This window comes from Pristis pectinata, chromosome 2 (assembly GCF_009764475.1).
Source record: "Pristis pectinata isolate sPriPec2 chromosome 2, sPriPec2.1.pri, whole genome shotgun sequence".
NCBI lineage: Eukaryota > Metazoa > Chordata > Chondrichthyes > Rhinopristiformes > Pristidae > Pristis > Pristis pectinata.
In genome coordinates this window covers 135,763,006-135,787,481 of record NC_067406.1, presented here as the reverse complement: position 1 = coordinate 135,787,481, position 24,476 = coordinate 135,763,006, and the positions used below count along the sequence as shown (strand labels likewise).

The window sequence follows — 24,476 nt, the reverse complement described above, 5'->3', positions numbered from 1 at the left end:
TTTCAAGCGGAAGATTTAAATTTACACAACTCTTCAGCTAAGCTACTGACATTGATTGTCTGCTTGGTCAAATATTTCTTACCTGTGGAGTTCAATGACTTATTTATGGTGCTCATCAATTCTTAGTCCTCACTGGAATAAGAAGTAGCCCATTGTCTGGTATGTGAGGGGTGACTTGATAGAGGTGTATAAGATGATGAGAGGCATTGATCGTGTGGATAGTCAGAGGCTTTTTCCCAGGGCTGAAGTGGTAGCCACAAGAGGACACAGGTTTAAGGTGCTAGGGAGTAGGTACAGAGGAGATGTCAGGGGTAAGTTTTTTCCTCAAAGAGTGGTGAGTGCATGGAATGGGCTGCCGGCAACGGTGGTGGAGGCGGATACGATAGGATCTTTTAAGAGACTTTTGGATAGGTACATGGAGCTTAGAAAAATAGAGGGCTATGGGTAAGCCTAGTAATTTCTAAGGTAGGGACATGTTGGGCACAGCTTTGTGGGCTGAAGGGCCTGAATTGTTCTGTAGGTTTTCTATGTTTCTATGTAAGTGAGAAGCAGGCAAGTGGTCTTTGGGGTTGGGTAGATGGAGAGAAGTGTGCTGAAAATGTCCTGGGTCTTTACTTGAGCCAATGTAAACTCTGATAATTTAGTTCTTGTATTAGTGATTAAAATACACACATCACTGTTCTGTAAAATTGCTGCCTCTTTATTGCCTGTCTACAGCACATATGCACAACCATATGCAATGTTTGTAAGAGGGAAACATACACATGAAGGTCTTGAACTGGGTGCAATAACGTAATCAAAACATAACAATGACACAGCGACACTACAGCCAGGAGCAGTGATCCTACTCTGAGTGGCAGCCCATAGGAAGTTTCTTTCTGACTAAGGTTAGAATAACACTGACTTTTCCAAGAAGGGGCAGTCTCAGCAGACGCACTCCTGTGGAGGTCAGTGGTCAGTGGCATAGTTTTAGTCTACGCCGGGGCCTGATCTGCAACCAAAATCAATGGCATTAAATTATGGAAATTGGCAGACAATGGAGTTGTTCTGTTTTAACTGCCCCTTACCTACAACCAGGGGAAATTAACATTTCTTCCTCTACTGAAGTAGTACAAATCAAAGTTCAATATCCAGGATAATTGGGGAACCAAAGACTTTTGTCTTGTTTGTCCCTGACCATAAAACTGGCCAAAGGCATCTAAAGCAACACGCACAAAATGCTGGAGGAACTCAGTGGGTCAGGCAGCATCTGTGGAGGCTGAGACCCTTCATCAGGACTGGAAAGGAAGAAGGCAGAAGCCAGAATAAAAGGGTGAGGTGGTGGGGGGGGAGGTGAGAGGAGCTGCTGAGACTGCCTCTTCTTGGAAAAGTCAGTGTTATTCTAACCTTAGTCAAAAAGAAACTTTCTGTGGTGCTGCCATTCAGAGTAGGATCACTGCTCCTGACTGCAGTGCTGCTGCTCCTCCCCTTCCCCCCCACCCTTTTATTCTGGCTTCTGCCCTCTTTCTTTCCAGTCCTGATGAAGGGTCTCGGCCTGAAACATCGACTGTTAATTTCCCTCCACAGATGCTGCCTGACCTGTTGAGTTCCTCCAGCATTTTGTGTGTTGCTCCAGATTTCTGACATCTGCAGTCTCTCTTGTGCCTCCAAAGGAATATAAAATTAGCTCCATTTGTACATTTTAAACAGGTATCACACATTGGTCCTCACTCCATCATCTGGCACCATCTATTCCTTTGGTTGCGGAGAGATGGGACAGCTGAGAAATATCCAAAGTGAACACGCAGCACCTTTTCCCATCAAACTAATGGACGCATCTGGCAATGGTGGAGCTGAGGACGGTAAGCAAAACAAAATCTTAAAGCTACACCAGAGGGCAAAACTGGAACTGGAATGATACTTAACTTGTGAATGCAATAATTGGAATTTCGTCACATTTATTATTTAATATCTAATAATAAATTAGTCAATATTACACTCAGGGTCAAGAGGTGATAACTAAATGTTTACACATTGGTCAAGAGAATGCTAATCTGATATGTAACTTTAGAATTGGATGATACAGGTCACATTAACCATAACACAGTTTATTTATCACTGTAAGATTTGTGGTTCTCAACTTTGTATCTTGGTGACTTCCTTGCATTTGCAAATGGAAAATGGGATGTATAGATGGGCATCTTGGTTGGCATGGATGAGTTGGGCTGAAGGGCCTGTTTCCATGCTGTATAACTCAATGAATCTCTTTTTTTAAAAAAAAGCAGTGAACAAAGGAACTTGATTCTTGACTGATCACTGCAGGCGTGGAAAGTGATGAACTCCCACAACAATTCCAGCAAATCCATGCCAGCCATCTGCAGAGAAATTTATTTAATCCCCTTTCCCTGTGGGGTGTGGCCTTATAAATTATTTTCCAATGTGTCTTGAACCATTTGCTAATGGGAACAGTTTGTCTCTATTCATCAACTGAAACCCGTTATGTCAACCTAACAGAACGCTATGTTAGGAAATGCACAAAGCTATAAAATAAATATAGAGATGTTGACACATAGTTTAAGCAACAGTGCTGTTCATCTGATCTGAATTCTCGGTATTTCACAGGCTGTTCAATTAAACGAGGTGTCAGAAGAATATTTGCTGGGGCAAACCAAAGCTTTGCAGTCTGCTATGATGAAGAGGTAAGAAGATAAGTAAACATTAGGACAGCGATGAGAAAATGATGGTGGTGTAACTTTGTAGCGGAATAGGAGTTTATTTGGTTTGCCTAACATTTCATGCAATCATGCCTGATATTTTTAAAACCATATTTAAAATGTTTAGACTTAATGAGTTTCAAAAGGCTGGTAGCGTTCAAAAGGTACAAATGTGAAGGAGAGGGAATTATAGGACTATGAGGAGGTAACAGAGGAATGGGACGAATAGGCATAATGGGCCAAAATGGCCTCTTTCTCCGCTATAGACTCCATAAAACTAATTTTGTTTCAGTACAGATGCTGAGTGTTTCTCCTTGGAATTGGTGTTGTTTGACCATATACTGTATGCTGCAATCAAGAGAGATTTCTCGCTGACATTTACAATGTAATTGCCTAGGCAGCTGATAGGACATGCACTGTGCCAACACTGGGGGGATTGTGCCAGTGATCATAACCCTTCCCTGTCAGGACCCCAGTAGAACCAATGGAATCAGATCCATATCCCTCTGCACTGCTGTTCAAGCTTTTCTTTGTATTTATTCATGCAAATATAAATGAGACTTTTGCAAAATGCAGCAGGTTGTGTGATCACTTTGTGGGGCACCTGTGCTTTGTCCGCAGAGACGATCCTGAGGTCCCTGTTCCATACAATTCTCAGCCCCAATCCTATTCTGACCTATCCGTCTGTGTCTTCCTCCACTGCCACAGTGAGGCCCAAAATAACCTAAAGGAACAACATCTTATCTTAAGTCAAGGCACTTTGCAGCCTCAGGAATGAACATTAAATGTTTCAACTTCAGCTAAACCACCCTCTCATTGTTTCTCATTATCATGCTTGTCCCTTTCTCATCTTGTTTCTATAAATTACTTCCCTATAATGGTCAGTACTCATGCTGATCTGTCCTAACCAATCTCCATATAATCTTTAGAGACACAAGAGACTGCAGATGCTGGAATCTGGAGCAAAAAATAATCTGCAGCAAAAAATAATCTGCTGGAGGAACTCAGCGGGTCAAGCAGCATCTGTGGAGGCAAAGGGATAGTCGTAATTTTGGGTCCTGAAATGTTGACCATCCCTTTGCCTCCACAGATGCTGTTTGATCCGCTGAATTCCTCCAACACTTTGTTTTGTGCTTCAGATAATCTTTACCCTTGTACCTCACTCCTCCTCCCCAGCTCTGCTTTGAAATCTGTGAAGCCTCCACTCCTCCCTCAGTTCTGAGAAAGGATCGCTGACCCAAAACCTTAACTGGTCCACTTTCCACAGATGTTGATTGACTGGCTGAGTTCTTCAGCATTTCTCTCTTTTTCAAAATGCAGCAACTGAACTTATTTTTCTGGCATTGATCTCACTTAATTGAACTTCAACTATACAAATTGAGAACTTAATTACACAGAAGAATGCCATTGGCTTTCTTTTGCAAGTATTGGCTTCGAACGTACTTCTAGCTTGGTCCCATTTCCCTGCTCTTTCCCCACCACTTCAAAAAACCATAAGCCATCACGTCACACAACACGGAAACAGCCCTTCGGTTCATTGGGTCCACGCTAACAGTCAACGCCCATTGACGCTAATCCGACACTAATCCCATTCTCATTCTCCCCAAATCCAACTCAATCCACACTAAGGGCAATTTACAGTGGCCAATTACCTCCCAAATACATGTCCTTGGGACATGGGAGGAGACTGGAGCATCCAGAGGAAACCCACACAGTCACAGGGAGAATGTGTAAAATCCACACAGACAGTATGGAGGTCAGGACTGAACCCACGTCTCTAGAGCTGACAGGCAGCAGCTTCATTAGCTTTGCCACTGAGCCACCCCTACTTTTTATTTCAAATATTTCTCATTTTTCCTTTTCTAAATAGTGATTCATTTGGGTGAATGTCTCCTAAGTGGCTTTAGCTCTAGGGCAGTGACTGTAAGACAGGTGCAGATGGAAATCTGCCTCAAATTTGGTTACTTCAGTGCAGAAAGTAGACCCATAGTTTTGGCTGTTCCATTTACCTAGTATTACTGGAATTTCCAATGCTGCTTTTATTTGTTCATCGTGCATCTTGTTTTATAGCTTCCTCCTCTGCTATGAAGACGGTGATCAATATTATTTGTGCAACTTTACATATGCTTTTATCATCACAGTAGTTAACCTGAACCATCCCAAAATATTGCAGTTAATCCATCGATATCAAGAGGGCTTTGTCTCTACCATCAAAACCTGAAGTTTGTTTTTGGTGTACAGGTGATCATTTAATGCTCTTATTTCTTCCCTCCAGAATTTGGTATCATCCAGGGACCAGTCTTTGCTCATTCCTTTGAAGAGAATCATGAGAGCGGACAATTTACTGGAGAAGGAACTGCGCAAGAACACAAGAAAGTAAGTTTTCTTCCGTTGAAGTCTAGTTTAATGCTCACAATTTCTTTTGAAATGTTCATCAGTCTCTGGGCCAACACTCAGAAAGGGAAATGGTTAAATTTTACCCTTGGATTCAAACCTGGCACTAAAAAATTTCATCGCTGATGGCAAGGTTGATGTGGAGTACTTTGCACAATTTTGATCTCCTTAAGGATATACTATTAACATCAGTGCGAGGTTTGGTGTTGGAGTCCAAAGGGAAGGGCTTGAACCAGAATCTTCTAGCATGAAAGGTAGGAGGCCAAGCAGCTACAGTGGATGTCACTCGAAGTCTATACCTGTATCATTTTGGCAGTGCATCCGAGATGCCTGCTACAGGTAGTCCAGACCCAAAGCACGTCAAAGGGCAGGGATCACTGCTGCTCAGTCGACTTTGAGTTTTGTCTAGATCTTCAAACACCCTTTTCCTTAATTGACCAAAGGCTGTACTGGTGCAGGGAAGGTGGTGGTGAACTTCACTGTTGACGTCTGCCTTCCCTGAGCGGTCCCTCCTGAAATACGGGAAGTGGTCCACATTTATAGGGCTCATTGTGAACCTTCATTGTTGGAATTCAGTGTGGCGCCGTGGGGACAGGTCGGTAGAGGACATTGGTCATGCAGATGTTGGGTGTAAGGCCCATCCTCTCATATGCGTCAGCTAACAAGTTGGCAACATCTTGGGGCTTGGCCTCTGTGTGTGCGCAAACACGTGCAGTCTGCGCACTGGAGCTTGACGACTGAGGTTTGGGTGACTGGAGTAATTGTCACTGTAGGTTGAAGAGTTTTCTATTAGTTATGAAGATTAGTTCCAGAATCCTCCAAATTCACTGGAAGTATAAGCAAACTAATGTCAGTGGCCTCTCCCAGGCCAACAGCCCCAGCACTGTGGCCAAACTTACTCTCAGTTGGTTATGTTGGGCTGACAATGTCATTCCCATGCCCAATATCAGACTCCTGAAACAGAGAGTCTGTTCTGAGCTTTGCCATGGAAGGAACAGAGGAAAAGATTCAAGGATGAGCAGAGAGCCGCCTTGAAGAAGTATGTCATCCTCGCTGACTCCTGGGAACCTGTGGCCCGTAATCTCAAAGTGGAGAAGGAGCATTCCGGGTGGTATTGAGTACCTCAAGGCCATGCACTGAAAGCACATAGGAGCCCTGTGATAGTGGTGGAAAGAATGCACCATCTGACAAACTACCCACATCTTCTGTGGAAGAGTCTACGGTTCCCACATAACCCTCATCAGACACCTCAATAGCCACAAAACTAGAGTGGAAGTAAATCAAAGTCGATCCTGAGGCTCTGCCTAAGAAGATGGAAAAGATACTTGTATTTGATCCCAGTACAGGCTTCAAGTGCAGGGTAGCAGTTTGTTCTTCTACGGCTGTGTAAACTTGCCTTTAATGTAATATCCTGCTGTATAGTTTATGAATGTCTGAACTGTCTGCAAATTGGTAGAAGTAATTGTTTTTCTAAAGAATAATCTAACAATCTGCATTAAATCTGTATTAATTGCATTCTCAGGGCAATCATTCGGGCATATTCATCTTCTCAGATTATTAATGCAAGCTTCCTGGATGTGAGGTAAAGCAAAGTGCTGTTGCAATTATCATTATAATATCCTAATTAGACAATGCAGATCCTATCTGAGTCTGTTGTTCCATCCTTAGGCCTAACCAAAATCAAATCCTTTTGCCTTTGATTAAGGGGAAACTATTTTCTATTCTCTGCATTTAGTTTTTCCACACTTAAGGTGATTCATCCAATTAAACAAGAGTCAGGGAAGGGGAAAATATGTGCAGAAATGTTGAAGGAATTTACAGAACCTGTTCCTTTATTGTGAGTCTCTGTTCCATAAATGGCAGAGTTTCAAGCTACGTTCCTGATCTCTCCCCACTGCCTGTGCATGGTCAAGTTGTGTTTGGGTGTCCATTGCCCAGGTTTCCCTCATGACAAATTCTGCACATCCAAGAGTTCTACCTCCAAACTCACTTCCTGGGAGTCAGGGTACAACAACAACAATAACAACTTGTATTCATACAGCACCTGTTTAAAGCTGGATATCCCAAGGAACTTTGAGCAGAGGGGTGGTCTTATGTCTGCTGCATTGACTGTGTTACAGTGGGATTGTAGCCAGATTTGTGAGGTCCAGTGACACCTTACTTATTGCCAGCTGATTCTACTCTGATTTGTTTTGGCTGGACATGGTCAATTTGAAGTTTGACAAGGCAGGAAGCCTTTTTAACTGGGCAGATGTAGCTTTCTCATGGCTCCATCAGCTGTGCATTGACTGAGTACACCTGACAACATTTCAGTTGAAGTACAGTGAGCATATGTTACATCTCCATTCAGTGCATGCAATGAGCTTGCATTCTACTCCTGAATGTGTGAAAGTCGACCCATGCTCTGTAATAAATCAGACAGCAGCAGAACCAAAGAACTTACGATTCATGCTTTATTAGTTTAATGCTAGCGGGAGTAGGGGTACATGGAGGAGCAAACAGTCAGTGCTGCTCTTCCCTGCATGTGGCCCGACTCAAGCAATACAGGGTGCTAACAAACTTAAATACATTGTTTCCCGGTGGGTGTCCACCTACTGCGCAGGCATACCCATATTTGGGTATGCTTGACCAGCCCACGCTACCATTGGTCAAGCCAAGGCTTCTGTGTGCACAAACAACCCTGTTCCTGGTGGCCTTGAAGCTCAGCAACTCCTTATCACACCAAGCAGAGACATCACAAGCAGACATGACTCAAGCTGTTTACCAGTCGAGAGAGAGTAACCCTTTGTTCACCAGAGCTCCCTTCCCATTGTCTTCTACAAATGCACTCCTGCACATTGTACAATTTTGCTGTCTTTCATACTAGGATTGGTGATTGGTTTATTATTGTCACATGTACCAAGATACAGCGAGAAACTCTATTTTGCATGCCATCCATACAGATCATTTCAAAACATAAGATACAGATTTGTGTCATCTTTGAAAGCCCTTACTTAAAATGAATCTCATAACCATGACAGTGAATATAGTATCTTTTTTTTCTTTTGCTTTAACCATCCTTTGTGATATATTCAAAACAGGAAGGATAACCATTTCAAAACAAACAGAAGGCTGTCTGGTCTGGATATGTCCTCAGTGAATCAGAACTTTGAGAATTTGGCAAAAAACATCTCAATGTTATCAAAGGTAATGTTAGCAACCAAACGCTCCAGCATACCTACAGCATCTCACACATTAAAACACTATGATATATCCCGATAGATGTTGAATATACACGTTCACATTAATGGCTGTTTAGATGCCTTGGGCATATGTATGTCAAGTCATTGCCCATTTGGAAATTCAATTTCATGATAGTTTTCCATTTAGTACTTGTAAATTAATTGGGGAGTTCTGCAAATGTGGGCACATGTGTACTGGGGTATTTGTTATGAAAGATTTATGCAAAGGCTTTGTGCTGTCAAATTTCTATCTTTGCTCGGTGTAGAAGAATGTTACTGTTTGCTGTTGATGAATGGAGATGGGATCAAATATTGAGTTACAACCAAAGGTTAATCTCTCCCAAATTTCTTATTCTACAACATGCCTGGTAGATACATTCTGATCAGTCGTATTACACCTCCAGCCCTTCAGACAAAAGTGAATTGTTCAAAATGAATAAACTTAGTTTGCAAATACATTTAAATCAGAAATATGCAGAAAAAGGGCTTCTCAAAATATATTTTATTGTAAAACAAAGAATAAATAGCAAAGGCCTTTTCATCAGTCTTTTCTGAAAGTATGTAAATTGCTTTGGGAATTTTTTACATGGTGATCTAAATTACTTCTTTCACATTTGCAATTATTTAGCAAAGAATGAATAAATCTCAGCATTGCTTCGTATTCCTGCAATCTCTATTACCCCTTTCAACACATGAACATCAATGCTGAAATCAGCGATGCATTGATTATATGAATTAATCTGTAAAATATAATTTTTTTTACTGAGGTCGATCAGGAGGATATAGATAAAGTATTGACAATGCTGTGTCAGGCAATGGTGTGTAGTGGGGTAAAGCTTATGTCACACTGCAAACTGTCTACTGTACAGTTGTCAAATTCAACTTATTCAGCAAGCAGACTGTTTAAAGAGTGGAGAAAACAAAACCTACAACACCATCTCCAAATAAAGGCAAGGTCATTTAACTGGATAAATGCAGTGAATGGAGGACAATTATAAAAATTAGTATGTCATTAATAGCGGTATGACCACCAAACTTAATCTAATCATATGCATTCTGGCTCACTATATTAAAAAAAATAACATATTATTGAATTAAATGGGTAGAATGTACTTTGAATACTAAAAAAATTGTTCCTCTCCTGATGCTAACTGTTTTACAGGTGACAAATGCAATCTTGAGAAACCTGATCCCTTCATTACCTTGTTCTCCTGCTTGTGTGGAAGCTCTGCGAGTTTACCTTGTTCTGCCAGAGCTCGTTGCTGTACTTGAAGAACCAATGAACTCCAAATTGACAGAATCCCTGACCAGAGCCATTCTTTCCCTTGAAGAAAGCTACTTTGAAGTTCTTGGTAAGGGATTTCTTTCTTAACATTTAAATATCATCGAAATCTCCACTGTTTGCCATTAAATGAAGAATTGTTGCATAGTTCTCAATTTTGAGATGCAATGTAAAACTTTAATAACTTCTAATAAGGAGAAGTTTGTGTCACGAGTCCACATAAGAAAATCAGAATGATCCAGCTGCAGTGGCTTCAATCTACAGTCCAAAGAACTGGGCACATAATCTAGGTAGGCATATTAGTACTGTACTAAGGCAATGCTGCAGATGGAGGTGGCATCTTTAGAATGAGATGTTAACCCAGTGTCCCATCTACTTCTTAGATCCTATGACCTGATTTCAAAGACTGGCAAGGGATTTTTCTTGGATATCCAAACCAATACTTATCCTTCAGCCAACATCATTAAATCATGTTCTGTCTATGACCTCTTTGGGACTTATGGGATCTGGTTGTGGCTTCCATTTTTCCTATGTTACAACAGTGACTACATTCCATGGAAGTACATAATTGATTGTAAAATACTTTGCCTCTTTCCTGAAACAAATTGTTTACTTTCTTTTCAGCTCTAACTTTGGAGCCCGAATATGTTGCATGGTCAGAATTGACCAGATGCTCTACCAGGGTACTCTTTGGGATCTCTTAAATAAAAACAGAAAGTGCTTGGAACACTCAGCAAGTCAGGCAGCATCTGTGGAAAGAGAATAGAGCTATTATTTCAGGTTGGAGAACCTTCATCAGAACTTGAAAGAGAGAGAGTAAAGTTGGTTTTAAGTTGCAGAGAGGGTAGTGGGAAAGATTAATAGGACAAAGGGAATATCTGTGACAGGGTGACGCCAAGTAAAATAGGGTAATAAAACCAGAAGATAAAGGAGCAGAATTAGGCCATTCAGTCCGCTCCACCATTCAATCATGGCTGATTTTTTTTTTCAACCCCATTCTCCTGCCTTCTCCCCGTAAGCCTTAATCCCCTTACCAATCAAGAACCTATCAATCTCTGACTTAAATACACCCTATACCTTGGCCTCCACAGCCCTCTGTGGTAACAAATTCCACAGATTCATCACCTTCTGACTGAATAAATCCCCCCACATCTCAGTTCTAAAGTGACGCCCCTTTATTCTGAGGCTGTGCTATTCTGGGACCATCAGTTCACCTGGATCTGCTGGGCACATCTCACAGCCCTGCTATTAGCAACACATAACTCTGACAAAGAAGCATGATCATCCTCTAACGTCACCTGGATCTGCTGGGCACATCCCACAGCCCTGCTATTAGCAACACATAACTCTGACAAAGAAGCATGATCATCCTCTAACGGTTCTCATTAAACTGGTCTCGCCCTATCACAGATATTCCCTTTGTCCTATGCACTCTACCTACCATCTTTGCAACTTAAAATCTCCTTTTTTAAATCTCTCTTTCCCAGTTCTGACAAAGGGTCTCCAACCTGAAACATCAACTCTGTTTCTTGTTCCATAGATACTTCCTGATCCACTGAGTGTTTCCTACATTTTCTGTTTTTATTTCCAGTATCTGCAGTTTTTTGTAAGTTTCCTTAGGCCCTTTAGATCTCTGCTAAAGCTAAGGGAGCCAACCAGAAGAACTCCTGTATCATTTGCAACTGTGTGGCACAGGTTATGCTTATCACCCGCTTTTGTATTCAACATTCAGTTTGCTTTTTTGACTGTTGACTAGCCTGGTAGTTTATGCTTTATTTCACCTGACTATTAATGGACCCTCTCTTGATCAGAATGTTGGTGGAGGGCAATGCCTTTCTACTTCTTCAAGCGTCTTGTGAAGATTTATCGTGAAAAATCAGAGCAACTTCTCAGGCTCACTATGGCGGTCATCCCAGAAGATACCTCTGATCTTCAGAACTCATTAAAAATTTTACAAGCACTTAACAAGGTTGGTGAGAACTTCTTGCTGTGAGCTTTTATTTTGAGTGTTCCCTCAGATGTTCTTGCTACCACACTGTGGGTCTCTTCTCCCTCTTCAGTTGTCCTTAAGAGTTCTGCAGAATTATCACCTTTACTAGTCACCTCGCAAACTTCTTGTCCAACTGCCTGCATAGTTTTTTTGCTATAAAACACTTTGAGATGTTTAACAGCATAGAGAAGAAATGTAAATGTAATATTAGTGCTTTAAATGTGGAATACAACTAGTCAGGGCTGAGTAATGGAGGTTTTGCCATTAGACTTGTGTCTACAAGAAAAAGATTAAGACTATGTATTGTGCATTTATTTTAAACTTCTGCTTTTTCTGGGATGTGGATGTCACTGGTAAGGCCAGCATTTATTCCCAATCCTTAAATGCCTTTGAGAAGCTAGCAGTGAGCTGTCCTGTTGAATCATTGCAGCCCTTCTAATGAAGGGGCTCTCACAGTGCTGTTGAGTAGAGAGATCCAGGGACATGCATGTGGTACTGTGTCTATGTGCCTGCCATCCTTAACATGAGTTGTTGAGGTTCGAGCTGTAGACTTAAGCCACATGTTGGGAGTCTAATGGAATACTCTCCACTCCCTTGGATTTCTGCAGCTCCAACGATGCTCAAGAAGCTGGACACACTGGCATCACCTTAAATATTCATTTTGTTTAATATCATGGTGGCGATGTTGCCTGTAGTTATGCACCTAATGTCTTCCTGAACCCATAACCTTACCACCTGAAAGCACAATGCCAGCAGGTGCATGGAAACACCACCACTTCCAAATTCATAGAACGTAGAATGTATAGCACGGGACAGGCCATTTGGCCTATGATGTTGTGCTGATGATGTATGTTCTCTGTATGTTCTGTATATATCTATATGTATACAGATTTCTGTATTTCTCTATGTATATCTGATGTATGTTCTATGATCTTGACGCCAATTTATACTAAATGTCTTCCTGTGTATTATCCATATCCCTCCATTCCCTTCATATTCACGTGTCTATCTAAAAGCCTCTTAAACTCCACCAAACTGTCTGCTTCCACTACTACCCCTGGTAACCCATTCCAGGCACCAACCACTCTCTGCGTAAAAAAAAAACTTGCCCCTCACATTGCCTTTAAACTTCCCTCCACTGACCTTAATAGCATGTTCTCTGGTATGTGGCGTTTCTACCATGGGGAAAAGATTCTGACTGTCTAATTTTAAAAACCTTTAATTGTTAATAAACTTTTAACTGTTAATTTCCAAGCCACACATCAACTTAACTTAGAAATCAGTCATAATTCCTCCACTGTTACATGTTCCAGGACCTTTCACTGTAAGAGCATTGTTGGAACACCTTTATTATACTGATAACGGTGGTTCACCATCATCTCAATTAAGGATGGGCATTAAATGCTTGTCTAGCTGCCGTGATGTCCACATCCCAGAAATCAAAAACAAATGATATCATAGCCTTGATTTTAACCTAAGCCACACAGAGGGTTCAGATCTGATGCTTATTTTAACTCCATCTTGATTTTAATATTCATTGAAAAGAAGTAGTAAAATCAGACAGTGTACAAAATACGTTTCTGGCTGGGGCTGTTGTATGAAGAGAGATTAAGTCAGTTAATTCTGTATTCACATGAGCTTAGAAAAATGAGAGGGGATTTAATAGAAACTTAGAAATTTCTGACAGAGCTAGACAGACAGGATGTGAGGAGAATGTTTCTCCTGGCTGGGGTGTTTAGAACTAAGTCACAATCTCAGGATAGAGGGTAAGGCATTTAGGACAGGCAAAGGTGGAATTTCTTCACTTAGAGCAGGGTGAACCTGTGGAATTTGCTACCATGGAGGGGTATGGCCAAGGCACTTAATATATTTAAGGAGACAGATAAATTTCTAAATGAAAAAGGCATCGAGAGGTAGGGGGAGAGAGTGGGATTATGGTGTTGATCAGCCACGTTTGTATTGATTGGCGAAGCAGGCTTGAAGAGCTGAATGGCCCACATCTGCTCCTATTTCTCTGCCTCTGTGTTTCTATAACCCACATCTGACAGCGTAGGTTAAATTCTGAGAACAAAGGAGCCATTTTAATTGTTTTTATTGTCGGAAAATCATGTGTAGGCTGTCAATAATTGAGGTCGATCAATGAGTGAGCTGACTGCATTTGCAGGATAACCATCTTTTTACCTGTCATTATTTATTTCTCTTGGATTGATCTAGACAATGCAGATGAATATTATACATGGACAACTGGAATGAATAGGAACTGCTTACTTTTCTCATGCTATTTCTTCTTAAATTGGGAAAAGAACAAAGAGCACTTTGTTAGCTATAGGTCCAAACTTGTGTCTCTTAAATATGCAGTGTCATGTCTCATAGTATTCATGTTTTTTATCTCAAACTGATGATTAATGTTTGATTATATGTTTGCAGGTAAATTCTACCAGAGATGATCAGATTCGACAGAGAAACTTCAAAATTCCTGTAATGGAAATACTTGATAAGTCGGTTAAGGTAAGTGATAGAATATTTCCATTAAAGGCTGTGCTGAAAATGATCCCAGTTGTATTTACATTCAAGTGCTCATATCCCTCAGCTTTCTAGCTTATTCTCACTGCAACTTCAGCTGAAGGAACTGAAAATAGACTTAAAGTTTTTTAATACTGTCTTTGCATTGAGAGTTTTCCAAAAGGAAAAGAAAGCCAAACTTATGGTGATGCACAAACTCTGCAGGCTACAGAGATGGGAGAGAACCACCATTCCCAATACAAATGTAAACACAGCAATTTACAATGGTAAAATTGAAATGGTATAATAGTAAAATTTAATACAATATTGTAGCAAAAATGTAACAATAGGAAGTAAGCTTTTGCAAACTTTGTATCCAAAATTGACTTTAAAGGTACTATATAAATTATTCATAAAGGTTTTATAACAACATTCATGGGACATATATATTCAGCTTGAGGGTTTGTCAATCTAATCATGAAAATTGTTGCATAGAACAATATTTATCAAAGGTAGAATTTTAAAATTTGACAGCACAAGAGGCCATTCGGCCCATTATTGTTTGTTGGCCCTATGACAGAGTTTGGCAGTTAGTTCCAATCTCTTGTTCTATCCAGCACATCCTTCCATGCATTTCCTTTCCAAGCATAATAGCAATTCCCTTTTGAAAATTATTTCTGAACCTGTTTCCATTCATTATTTTGGGTAGTTCATTCCAGATCACAGTAACAACCTAAAAACAGATTCTTCTGGTTCTTTTACCAATTATTCTTGCTCATTACTGCAAACGTTTCTTTCTTTTCATTCAATTTCAGTCCAGGTTAGCTGCTGGTCCTAAAATGTAGAGTAAGGAAATTTCATGTTATAAAGTAACTTGCTATACATTGGGTGTAATTTCTAATGTATCTGATTTACAATGCAGAGCATCTTCATGCTACTTTGGAAGAATGATCTTTACCGTGGTCTATTTTATTGGTCATAGAACAAAGTCAAAATTAAAGTGTGTCTCTTTGAAGCTCACATTTTCCTCGCTCTGCACTTAAGTAAATATCTGTAGTAACACCAGACAAGATACTGGAGGAACTCAACGGGTCAGGCAGCATCTGTGGGGGGAAATGGACAATCGAATTTTGGGTTGAGAAGTCCAGATGAAGGGTTTGACCACTGCCCTCCTCTGATGCTGCCTGACCCACTGAGTTCCTCCAGCATCTTGTTTGTTGCTCTAGCTTCCAGCATTTGCAGTCTCTTGTGTTTCATTCTGTAGTAGCAAGCCCAAGTAGAACATTTGTAAAATAATGCTGGTATATTTTCATGTTATTGTTTGCAGGTATTTTTCAAGAATTGCTTTCCCAATGTTCTTCAAACAGATATGAATCAATTCATAAATGAGGTATTTTATTTAGAAACAAAGTTAAAATGTATGAATGCCACTGTTAATCTTCTTTAAGTGAATGTTGATAGTTTAATGTTACCTGCAAGTGAAAAGAGAATAGAATTACCAAACTTTTCCTGCAAAAATCATTTATTTCATTCCTTATAATTAAGGAATGGTTTATTTTATGGGTACATGTATCTTGGTTAGAGGCACAACAAATTTATTACTAGTTGCAACCGGTACAAAGGATCAATACTTAACAATGACAACAGTCACAGACTGTTCCTTGGAATCTCCAAGGCTCAACCTCTGACTGACTGCATCATGGGCTCCTTACCTCCTGTCAGGCAGCATCTATGGAGGGAAATGGACAGTCGACATTTTGGGTTGAGACCCTCATCTGGTCCAGATGAAGGATCTCAGTCCAAAATGTTGACTGTCCATTTCCCTCCACAGATGCTGCCTGACCTGCTGAACTCCTCCAGCAGTAGGTTTTGTGCTCCAGATTCCACCATCTGCGGTCTCCTGTGTCTCCTCTTTTCTCCTCTGTCCTGTTGACTGCTGATTCTCTTCCTCTTGGTCATGATTGCTTGTTCTCTCAAACCCCGTATTTTATACTCGTTTCCACTTTGATCATACATTGGTAACTAACCATTTGAGTTATTGCACCCCTTGTCACACCTCTTCCTCGATGATTTAACCCTTTTTCCTCCTTTTGGATCCTGACCTATTTTCTTGGTTTTTCAATCACCAGTTTTGTACCCTGGTCTTTTATTCTGGTACATTTTTACTGATGTCTTCCTTTCCGCTGTTCTCTGTTCCTTAATCGATACTCTGCCCCTAAACCCACCTTCTTTAACAACCATCATATATTAGCACACACCTGGTTGAGATGATTCATGTCCCATTTGGAGAACTGTATCTCATTAATAGTTTCATTGCAAACTTAATTGACGTTTTCGATTATACAAGCATCCCTGGTTAAATGATGTTTTGTTCCTGGTTATCTCTTTTTCACACTGTTGTAGCTCACCCCAGATCTGGCCTCCTGACCTTTGCAGTGCAGTAAATGTTAAATTAGACAATAAATTGGTTTATTATTGTCACATGTACCGAGGCACAGTGAAACCTTCGTTTTAGAACATAGAACAATTACAGCACAATTCAGGCCCTTCAGCCCACACAGCTGTGCCGAACATGTCCCTACCCTAGAAATTACTAGGCTTACCCATAGCCCTCTATTTTACTCAGCTCCATATACCTATCTAACAGTCTCTTAAAAGACCCTATCATATCAGCCTCCACCACCATTTCCGGCAGCCCATTCCACACACTCACCACACTCTGAGTAAAAAAATTACCCCTGACATCTGCTCTATATCTACTCCCCAGCACCTTAAACCTATGTCCTCTTGTGGCCACCAATTCAGCCCTGGGGAAAGGCCTCTGACCATCTACCCTATCAATACCTCTCATCATCTTATACATCTCAATCAGGTCCCCCCCATCCTCTGTCTCTCCAAGGAAAAAAGACTGAGTTCCCTCAACCTGCTGTCATAAGGCATGCTCCGCATTCCAGGCAGCATCCTTGTAAATCTCCTCTGCACCCTCTCTATGGCTTCCACATCTTTCCTGTAGTGAGGCAACCAGAACTGAGCACAGTACTCCAAGTGGGGTCTGACCAGGGACCTATATAGCTGCAACAATACCTCACGGCTCCTAAATTCAATTCCCCGATTGAAGGACAATACACCATATGCCTTCTTAACCACAGAGTCAACCTGTGCAGCAGCTTTGAGCATCCTGTGGACTCAGACCCCAAGATCCCTCTGATCCTCCACACTGCCAAGAGTCCTACCATTAATACTATATTCCACCAACATATTTGACCTACCAAAATGAACCACTTCACACTTATCTGGGTTGAACTGCATCTGCCACTTCTCAGCCCAACTCTGCATCCTATCTATGTCCCTCTGTAACCTCTGACAGCCCTCCAAACTATCCACAACACCCCCAACCTTCGTGTCATCCGCAAACTTACTAACCCACCCCTCCACTTCCTCATCCAGGTCGTTTATAAAAATCACAAAGAGTAAGGGTCCCAGTACAGATCCCTGAGGTACACCACTGGTCACCGACCTCCATTCAGAATACGACCCTTCAACAACCACTCTTTGCCTTCTGTGGGCCAACCAGTTCTGGATCCACACTGCAATGTCCCCTTGGATCCCATGTCTCCTCACCTTCTCCATAAGCCTCGCATGGGGTACCTTATCAAACGCCTTGCTGAAATCCATATACACTACATCTACTGCTCTCCCTTCATCGATGTGCTTAGTCACATCCTCAAAAAATTCAATCAGGCTCGTAAGGCAGGACCTGCCCTTAACAAAGCCATGCTGACTATTCCTAATCATATTTTCACTGTACCTCGGTACAAGTGACAATAATAAACCAATCCAATCCAAATGTTCATAAATCCTTCCTCTCAGGATCTTCTCCATCAGCTTACCAACCACTGAGGTAAGACTCACTGGTCTATAATTCCCTGGGCTATCCCTACTCCCCTTCTTGAATAAGGGAAAAACATCCGCAACCCTCCAATCTTCCAGAACCTCTCCCGTCTCCATGGACGACATCCATGGAGTTTTGTGTGCCATCCATACAGATCATTTCATTACAACAGTGCATTGAGGTGGTACAAGTGAGAACATCAACAGAATGCAGAATAAAGTGTTACAGTTACAGAGAAAGTGCAGTGAAGCCAGACGATAAGGTGCAAGGCTATAACGAGGTAGATGGTGAGATCAAGAGTCCACCTTATCGTACTAGAGGACCATTCAATAGTCTTACAATAGTGGGACAGAAGCTGTTCTTGAGCCTGGTGGTATATGCATTGATGCTCGCTCCTTGACCTCACACTGTGTTTATAGAGAGCAGTGTTGTAATTGCTTTAACAATCTTTAAAACAATATTCCGTAACAGAAGGGCAGCTCTGTGTTGTCTGTGTGGAGCTTTCATGTTCTCTCCATGTGGCTTCCCCCCAGATGCTCTGGTTTCCTTCCCATTCCAAAAGAGGTGTGGGACGACGTGTGTATCAACCATTCGAATTTGCCCCTTGTGTATGAATGAGTGGTAGAATCTGGGATGAGTTGATGGAAATGGAGGGAGATAAAACAGGATTAGTGTAAATGGGCACGGACTCTGCGCCTAAAGGCTCGTTTCTGTGCTGGATGATTCAATGAGTCTAACAGTAGTGATACTAAAATACTAAGACCTGTTTGAAACACTTTTAAGTACATTGAAAACATTGCTTCACCAACTCTTACAGCATTGCTGCCTAGGATCCAGAGGCTTGGACCATTGATCTGGAGTCTGAGTCCCACCAGAGAAGTTGGGGAATTTAAATTCAAGTAATTCAGTAAATCTGGAATAAAAAGTTAGTTTCAGCAATGGTAACTATGAAACTACCAGATTATTGTTAAAATCCCACAGTTTACCAATATTACTTAGAGATGAAAATCTGCCATCCTTACCTGGTTTGGCCGATATGTGACTCTGTACCTACTGATGTGATTGATTCTTAATTGCCTTGGTATGGCAACATTTGGGAAGATGTTTGAATGATTAAAAGACAGGGATATCTCACTTGAATTGCCAAGGCAAGGAATGCTACAGACCAAATGCGGTAAATAGGATTAGTGTAGATAAGCACAATGGTTGGCATGGAGATGATAAGCTGAAGGGCCTGTTTCTGTACAACTCTATGACTCTATGAAATACAAGGCAAAGTGATATCAAGAACTTACTTAAAACCACTGCAAATAAGAATATTTATTGTGTTAAATACATACAAGGAGTAAACTATTACTATTCAGTGAGAAGTATGAGCTTGCTTGCTGTGAAATGGCCAGGGGCATTTTGCTGTATTAAGGGTGGTATATAACCGTTGTTGTTCCAGCATGGAAGATTTCATGGGGGCAAACCATGCTATTCAAGGAAGGAGATCTTTTTGTAGGAATGTTAATAGGGGATGCAACAAATATCCCTATCAGCAAAAAGGAACTCCAGTACTGACCTTGAGCTTTCTTCACAGGTGATGATGGGAAATTGTATACCTCAGTTCAATCGAGTGAGGCAATATCTCTCAGCACTTCACGAGGTAGATTACCTATGTTGTGTGTTTGCTTCTTAAATTAACAATCGCTTCATTGCTTTTACCTGTTTCTATGAAACAGCCAGATATACAGCTTCAGGGTGCATCAAATCTTGCCACCCACAGACAATTCAGAATAAGAATTATTATCACTGACTTATATGACGTGAAATCTGTTGTTCTGCGGCAGCAGTACAGCTCAAAGACATAAAATTAGGATAAATTACAAAAATACATAAAATCGTGCAAAAAAGAAAGGAATAATGAGATCATGTTTATGTGTTCATGGACCATTCAGAAATCTGATGGTGGAGGGGAAGAAGCTGTTTCTGAATCATTGAGTGTGGGTCTTCAGGCTCTTGTACCTCCTCCCTGATGGTAGTAACGAAAAGAGGGCGTGTCCCGGATAGTGATGGATGCTGCCTTCCTGAGGCACCGTCTCTTGAAGATGTCCTTGATGGTGGGGAGGGTTGTGCCTGTGAATGGCCAGATAATCCATTTTAGGAACATTGACTGAGAGATAAATATTGACCAGACAATAGGGGTAACTCCTTTGGGCAATATTAGGTGGCAGACAGATTACTGTTTCATGTGACAGACAAATCTCTGTCAGTTCTGTACTCAGTACTAGACTGAGGCATTAGCCTGGGTTTTGAACTTTAAGTCTCCAGAAAGGAACTTGAATCCAGAACATGTTGACCTGCAGGCAAGAATTCTACCCATTGAGACACAGAAGACAATCTCCGTACATTAAGACTGATGCCCAAACCTAAATTTCACCACCTTTTGTTTTTATTTTGTCCATGGATTTTCAGGTGATCCTGCAGGGAAATGCAAGAATTATCACTGTCAGATTTATCACTGTTACTGATACTAACATTGTACTTCAGATATTTAATAATCAGAATTTAAATTCCTCAGCTGTTGTCAGGCATTTGAACATGCATCTGCATGCTCATCATTAGTCCCAGCCACTGGGTTACTATCCCAAGAGCACAAACACAGCCCTATGTTATTACTGTGCACTGACATGAGGTACATGTAGCGGTTAGCGTAACGCTATTACAGCGCCAGCGACCTGGGTTCAATTCCCGTCGCTGTCTGTAAGGAGTTTGTACGTTCTCCCTGTGTCTTCGTGGGTTTCCTCCGGGTGCTCCGGTTTCCTCCCACATTCCAAAGATGTACGGGTTAGAAAATTGTGGGCATGCTATGTTGGCGTCGGAAGTGTGGCAACACTTGCAGGCTGCCCCCAGAACACTCTATGCAAAAGATGCATATCACTGTGTGTTTCGATGTACATGTGACTAATAAAGGTATCTTATTTTATTTTATTACCAGCTCTAGAAAAGCAAAGCAATCAAGCAGCATAGAGTCCATACCAATGAAAGGCCATTGACTGAAACATTACCTCTGTTTCTCTTTCCACAGATGATGCCTGATCTGCTAAGTGTTTCTAGCATTTTCTGATTTTATTTCAGATTCCAGCGTCTGCATCTTTTGCTTTTTGAGTCCACACTGCTCCGTTTGCTGGAGCAAAGACACCATCAACTGGGTGACATGATGTCAAATAGAGATCATTTGTTATCTTGCTGAAATATCTAAAGCACATAAACTTTCATTAATATAAAGTGTGTAGACTTATTGCATTTTTTTCTTTCACAGATCACTCAGCAATTAATTCCATATCCTTGCATCTTTGATATGGATACAAAGCTTAACTTTTTAAAGATAGAATCCCAAATACTTCAAAGCGTAAGTGTGACTTCCAAGAAATCATCCATGAACCTTTTTCAATGCATGCACTATGTAGCTGACTTTAGAATTCACTTTCACCTCCCTGGCTCTCTAATCCTTTCCCATTCTTCCTCACTTTCCCTCCCTGAAGCCCTCCCCCACCTTTCTGGGCTCACCTCCCCATGCACCTGGCCGCAACCTGACGCCCACTCTCAGTCCTGCCCCCCCACTAGGCCCCCTATCCAGGCTACACTCTGGGCTCTCCACTCCAGGCTGCCCACTTGCCCATGCTCAGAGTATCATCCTCCTGCATGTGGCTCCCACTGCAGGTAGTGCAGGGTATTCGGCTCAGCCATTTACTAAAGAGTAGATGGTTAAGACAGAAGCAGGTAAATGCAGTTATTAAAAGCAGCCATCTTACCTACAGACAGGAAATGACAAAGAGATTATGGGACAGGATGAGGTGGATCAAGGAGAGACTGGGTGAGGAGGAGGCAATGGGCAAAGGCATCTGTATCTGAACCCACTGATGTGTGTGTGTATATGTCTGTGTGTATGTGCGTGTTTGTACGTGCCTACATTTGTGCACACAATGTGTGAGAATTAGTATTTATGCAGCAGAGCCTGGTCTCCTGTCATCTTGGTCCTCTTGCTACTGGATCAAGGCTCAATCAGTCAAGTCTACAATGGTAGCTGGTGTGCCATAGCTGCCCTGCATTAGAAGAAATGATACACAGACAACTTCCTCTCCTCATTGGGGAGTTCAGTAGGTGGAATGTAAGAGCTTTCACTGCCTCCACAGTGAAAGATCTGAACTGCACCATTCTGCTGCCTTAGCTTGGGAACTAAGATGCTTTGGTATGACATTGTCACCTGCAGACCAAATACCCAAGTCCCTACCCACTGCATCTCTCTGAACAGGGATATCAACACCAGATCCTGGGCCCTGCTTAGGCAAGTCTTCTTAAAGTTACGCTGAAGCAGGCCTCATATACTGTATGTTGCTTCTTCTGCGTGAATGGCCCACACTCTCTGCAGACTCTGCTTGAGGGTACGATGGTTACAGAAGTGGGGTCCAAACATGCATTACCCCACCCATTGGATGTCACTGTGCATGTCCAAGCACCAGTGTATCAGGTAAACTGAAAAAAAAATCATAGCTTGTTGGGATACAATCAGCCCTGCAGTACTTTGTGAATGATTTACCAATTAAAAGTTATAAAGCAGCACTTACAAAGGTTGCAGCATCCAAGGTTGTGATGTGGGCGATGGGCTTGCCATCACACAACAAAGGCTTAAACACAGAATAAAAAGTGACTCTTCATAATGTACAAATGCTTTACACTCAGATAGGGATGTAAGTGTGTATTGGCAGGTTATATATTGGTATTGGTTTATTATTGTCACTTGTACCGAGGTACAGTGAAAAACTTGTCTTACAAACCGATCATACAGGTCAATTCATTACACAGTGCAGTTACATTGGGTTACTATAGAGTACATTGATGTAGTACAGGTATAAACAATAACAGTACAGAGTAAAGTGTCACAGCTATAGAGGAAGTGCAGCACAATAAGGTGCAAGGTCACAACAAGGTAGATCGTGAAGTCATAGTCCATCTCATTGTATAAGGGAACTGTTCAATAGTCTTATCACCCTGGGGTAGAAGCTGCCACGGGAAGGGAAATTGTGGGTCTATAGAGGACTGCTCTAACATCCATTTTATATCTCCACTAGTCGATTGGAATATTGTATTGGAGAATAACTTTTTTTCCCTCATTTATCAGGTAGTTACATCACAAATATTTTACTATCAAATGTGTGCTGGTCTTCTTGATTTACTTTGTCTTTCATTTACTATCTGTATTTGCAAGCCTTCTCTCAGGATTGAACTCATTTATTTCAGAATGCCATTCAACTTCAGGTGAATGTTTCAAGGACAGCAGTTCTTCAAGACTTAATAAAATGGTACAGATCTCACAATGGACTCGTGTATTTTAGAGCACTTAAGGTATGGAACTGGCGCATGGAAATGTTTTCCCTACTGTAATATTTCTAAAAACCTAATCATCAAAGACTCGTAGAGTTGTACAGCACAGAAAATGCCTCTTTGTCCACCACATCTATGTTGACCCTCATGCCTATATATACTAATCCCACTTGCCTGCATTAATTCCATATCCTTTTATGCCTTATATGCCAGGAACATCTTCCCCTCACCCCCTCTCTCTGCTTTCCGCAGGGACCGCTCTCTCCTCGACTCCCTTGTCCACTCGTCCCTCTCCACTGATAACCCTCCGGGCACTTATGTCTGCAACCGCACCAAGTGCTACACCTGTCCCTACACCTTCTCCCTCACCACCATTCAGGGCCCCAGACAATCCTTCCAGGTGAGGCAGCACTGTACATCGGTGAGACTCGACACAGATTGGGTGACCGCTTCGGCAGGCATCTTTGTTCCGTCTGCCACAACAGCCAGGACCTCCCGGTGGCCACCCACTTCAAGTCCACATCCCACTCCTGTACTGTCATGTCTATCCATGGCCTCCTCTACTGCCACGTTGTGGCCAGACGCAGGTTGGAGGAGCAACACCTCATATTCCACCTTGGAAGACTCCAACCTGATGGCCTCAACATCGATTTACCTAACTTCAGTAACCCCACCCCTTTTTCTCCCCCCCCCCCAACCCCTTATTCTTGTGGCTCCCTTCCCCCACCTTGATGACCTGCCCTTGTCCTCTCCTCCCCTCCTCCATCCTTTATTCCATGGTCCACTGCCCTCTCCGACCAGATTCCTCCTCCTTCAGCCCTTTGCCTCTTCTACCTCTCACCTTTCATCTTATTACATCTTCTCCCCCTCCCCCACCCACCTACCTTCCCCCTCTCACCTGGACTCGCCTATCACCTGAACTCACCTATCACCTGCCTGCATGTGCTCCTCCCCCTCCCCCCACCTTCTTATTCTGGCTTCTGCCCTCATCCCTTCCAGTTCTGATGAAGGGTCTCGGCCAAAACGGCGACTGTTTATTTCCCTCCATGGATGCTGCCTGACCTGCTGAGTTCCTCCAGCACTTTTCGTGTGTTGCTCCAGATTCCAGCATCTGCAGAACTTCTTGTGTCTCCTT

The 24,476-nt window shown here is 41.9% G+C and overlaps 1 protein-coding gene across 1 annotated transcript in view; it reads left to right on the top strand.

Annotated features, from left to right (window-relative positions):
* herc56.1 (HECT and RLD domain containing E3 ubiquitin protein ligase 56.1) overlaps positions 1-24,476 on the top strand; it is a 100,483-nt gene that overhangs the window by 64,422 nt on the left and 11,585 nt on the right. The window contains exons 30-41 of the mRNA XM_052041017.1: positions 1,690-1,841; positions 2,602-2,678; positions 4,969-5,069; positions 6,610-6,669; positions 8,168-8,273; positions 9,471-9,660; positions 11,402-11,559; positions 14,008-14,088; positions 15,410-15,472; positions 19,557-19,622; positions 21,279-21,368; positions 23,258-23,362. Of these exons, the coding sequence (XP_051896977.1) occupies positions 1,690-1,841; positions 2,602-2,678; positions 4,969-5,069; positions 6,610-6,669; positions 8,168-8,273; positions 9,471-9,660; positions 11,402-11,559; positions 14,008-14,088; positions 15,410-15,472; positions 19,557-19,622; positions 21,279-21,368; positions 23,258-23,362 (1,249 nt within the window). The remainder of the gene's footprint in view (positions 1-1,689; positions 1,842-2,601; positions 2,679-4,968; positions 5,070-6,609; positions 6,670-8,167; positions 8,274-9,470; positions 9,661-11,401; positions 11,560-14,007; positions 14,089-15,409; positions 15,473-19,556; positions 19,623-21,278; positions 21,369-23,257; positions 23,363-24,476) is intronic.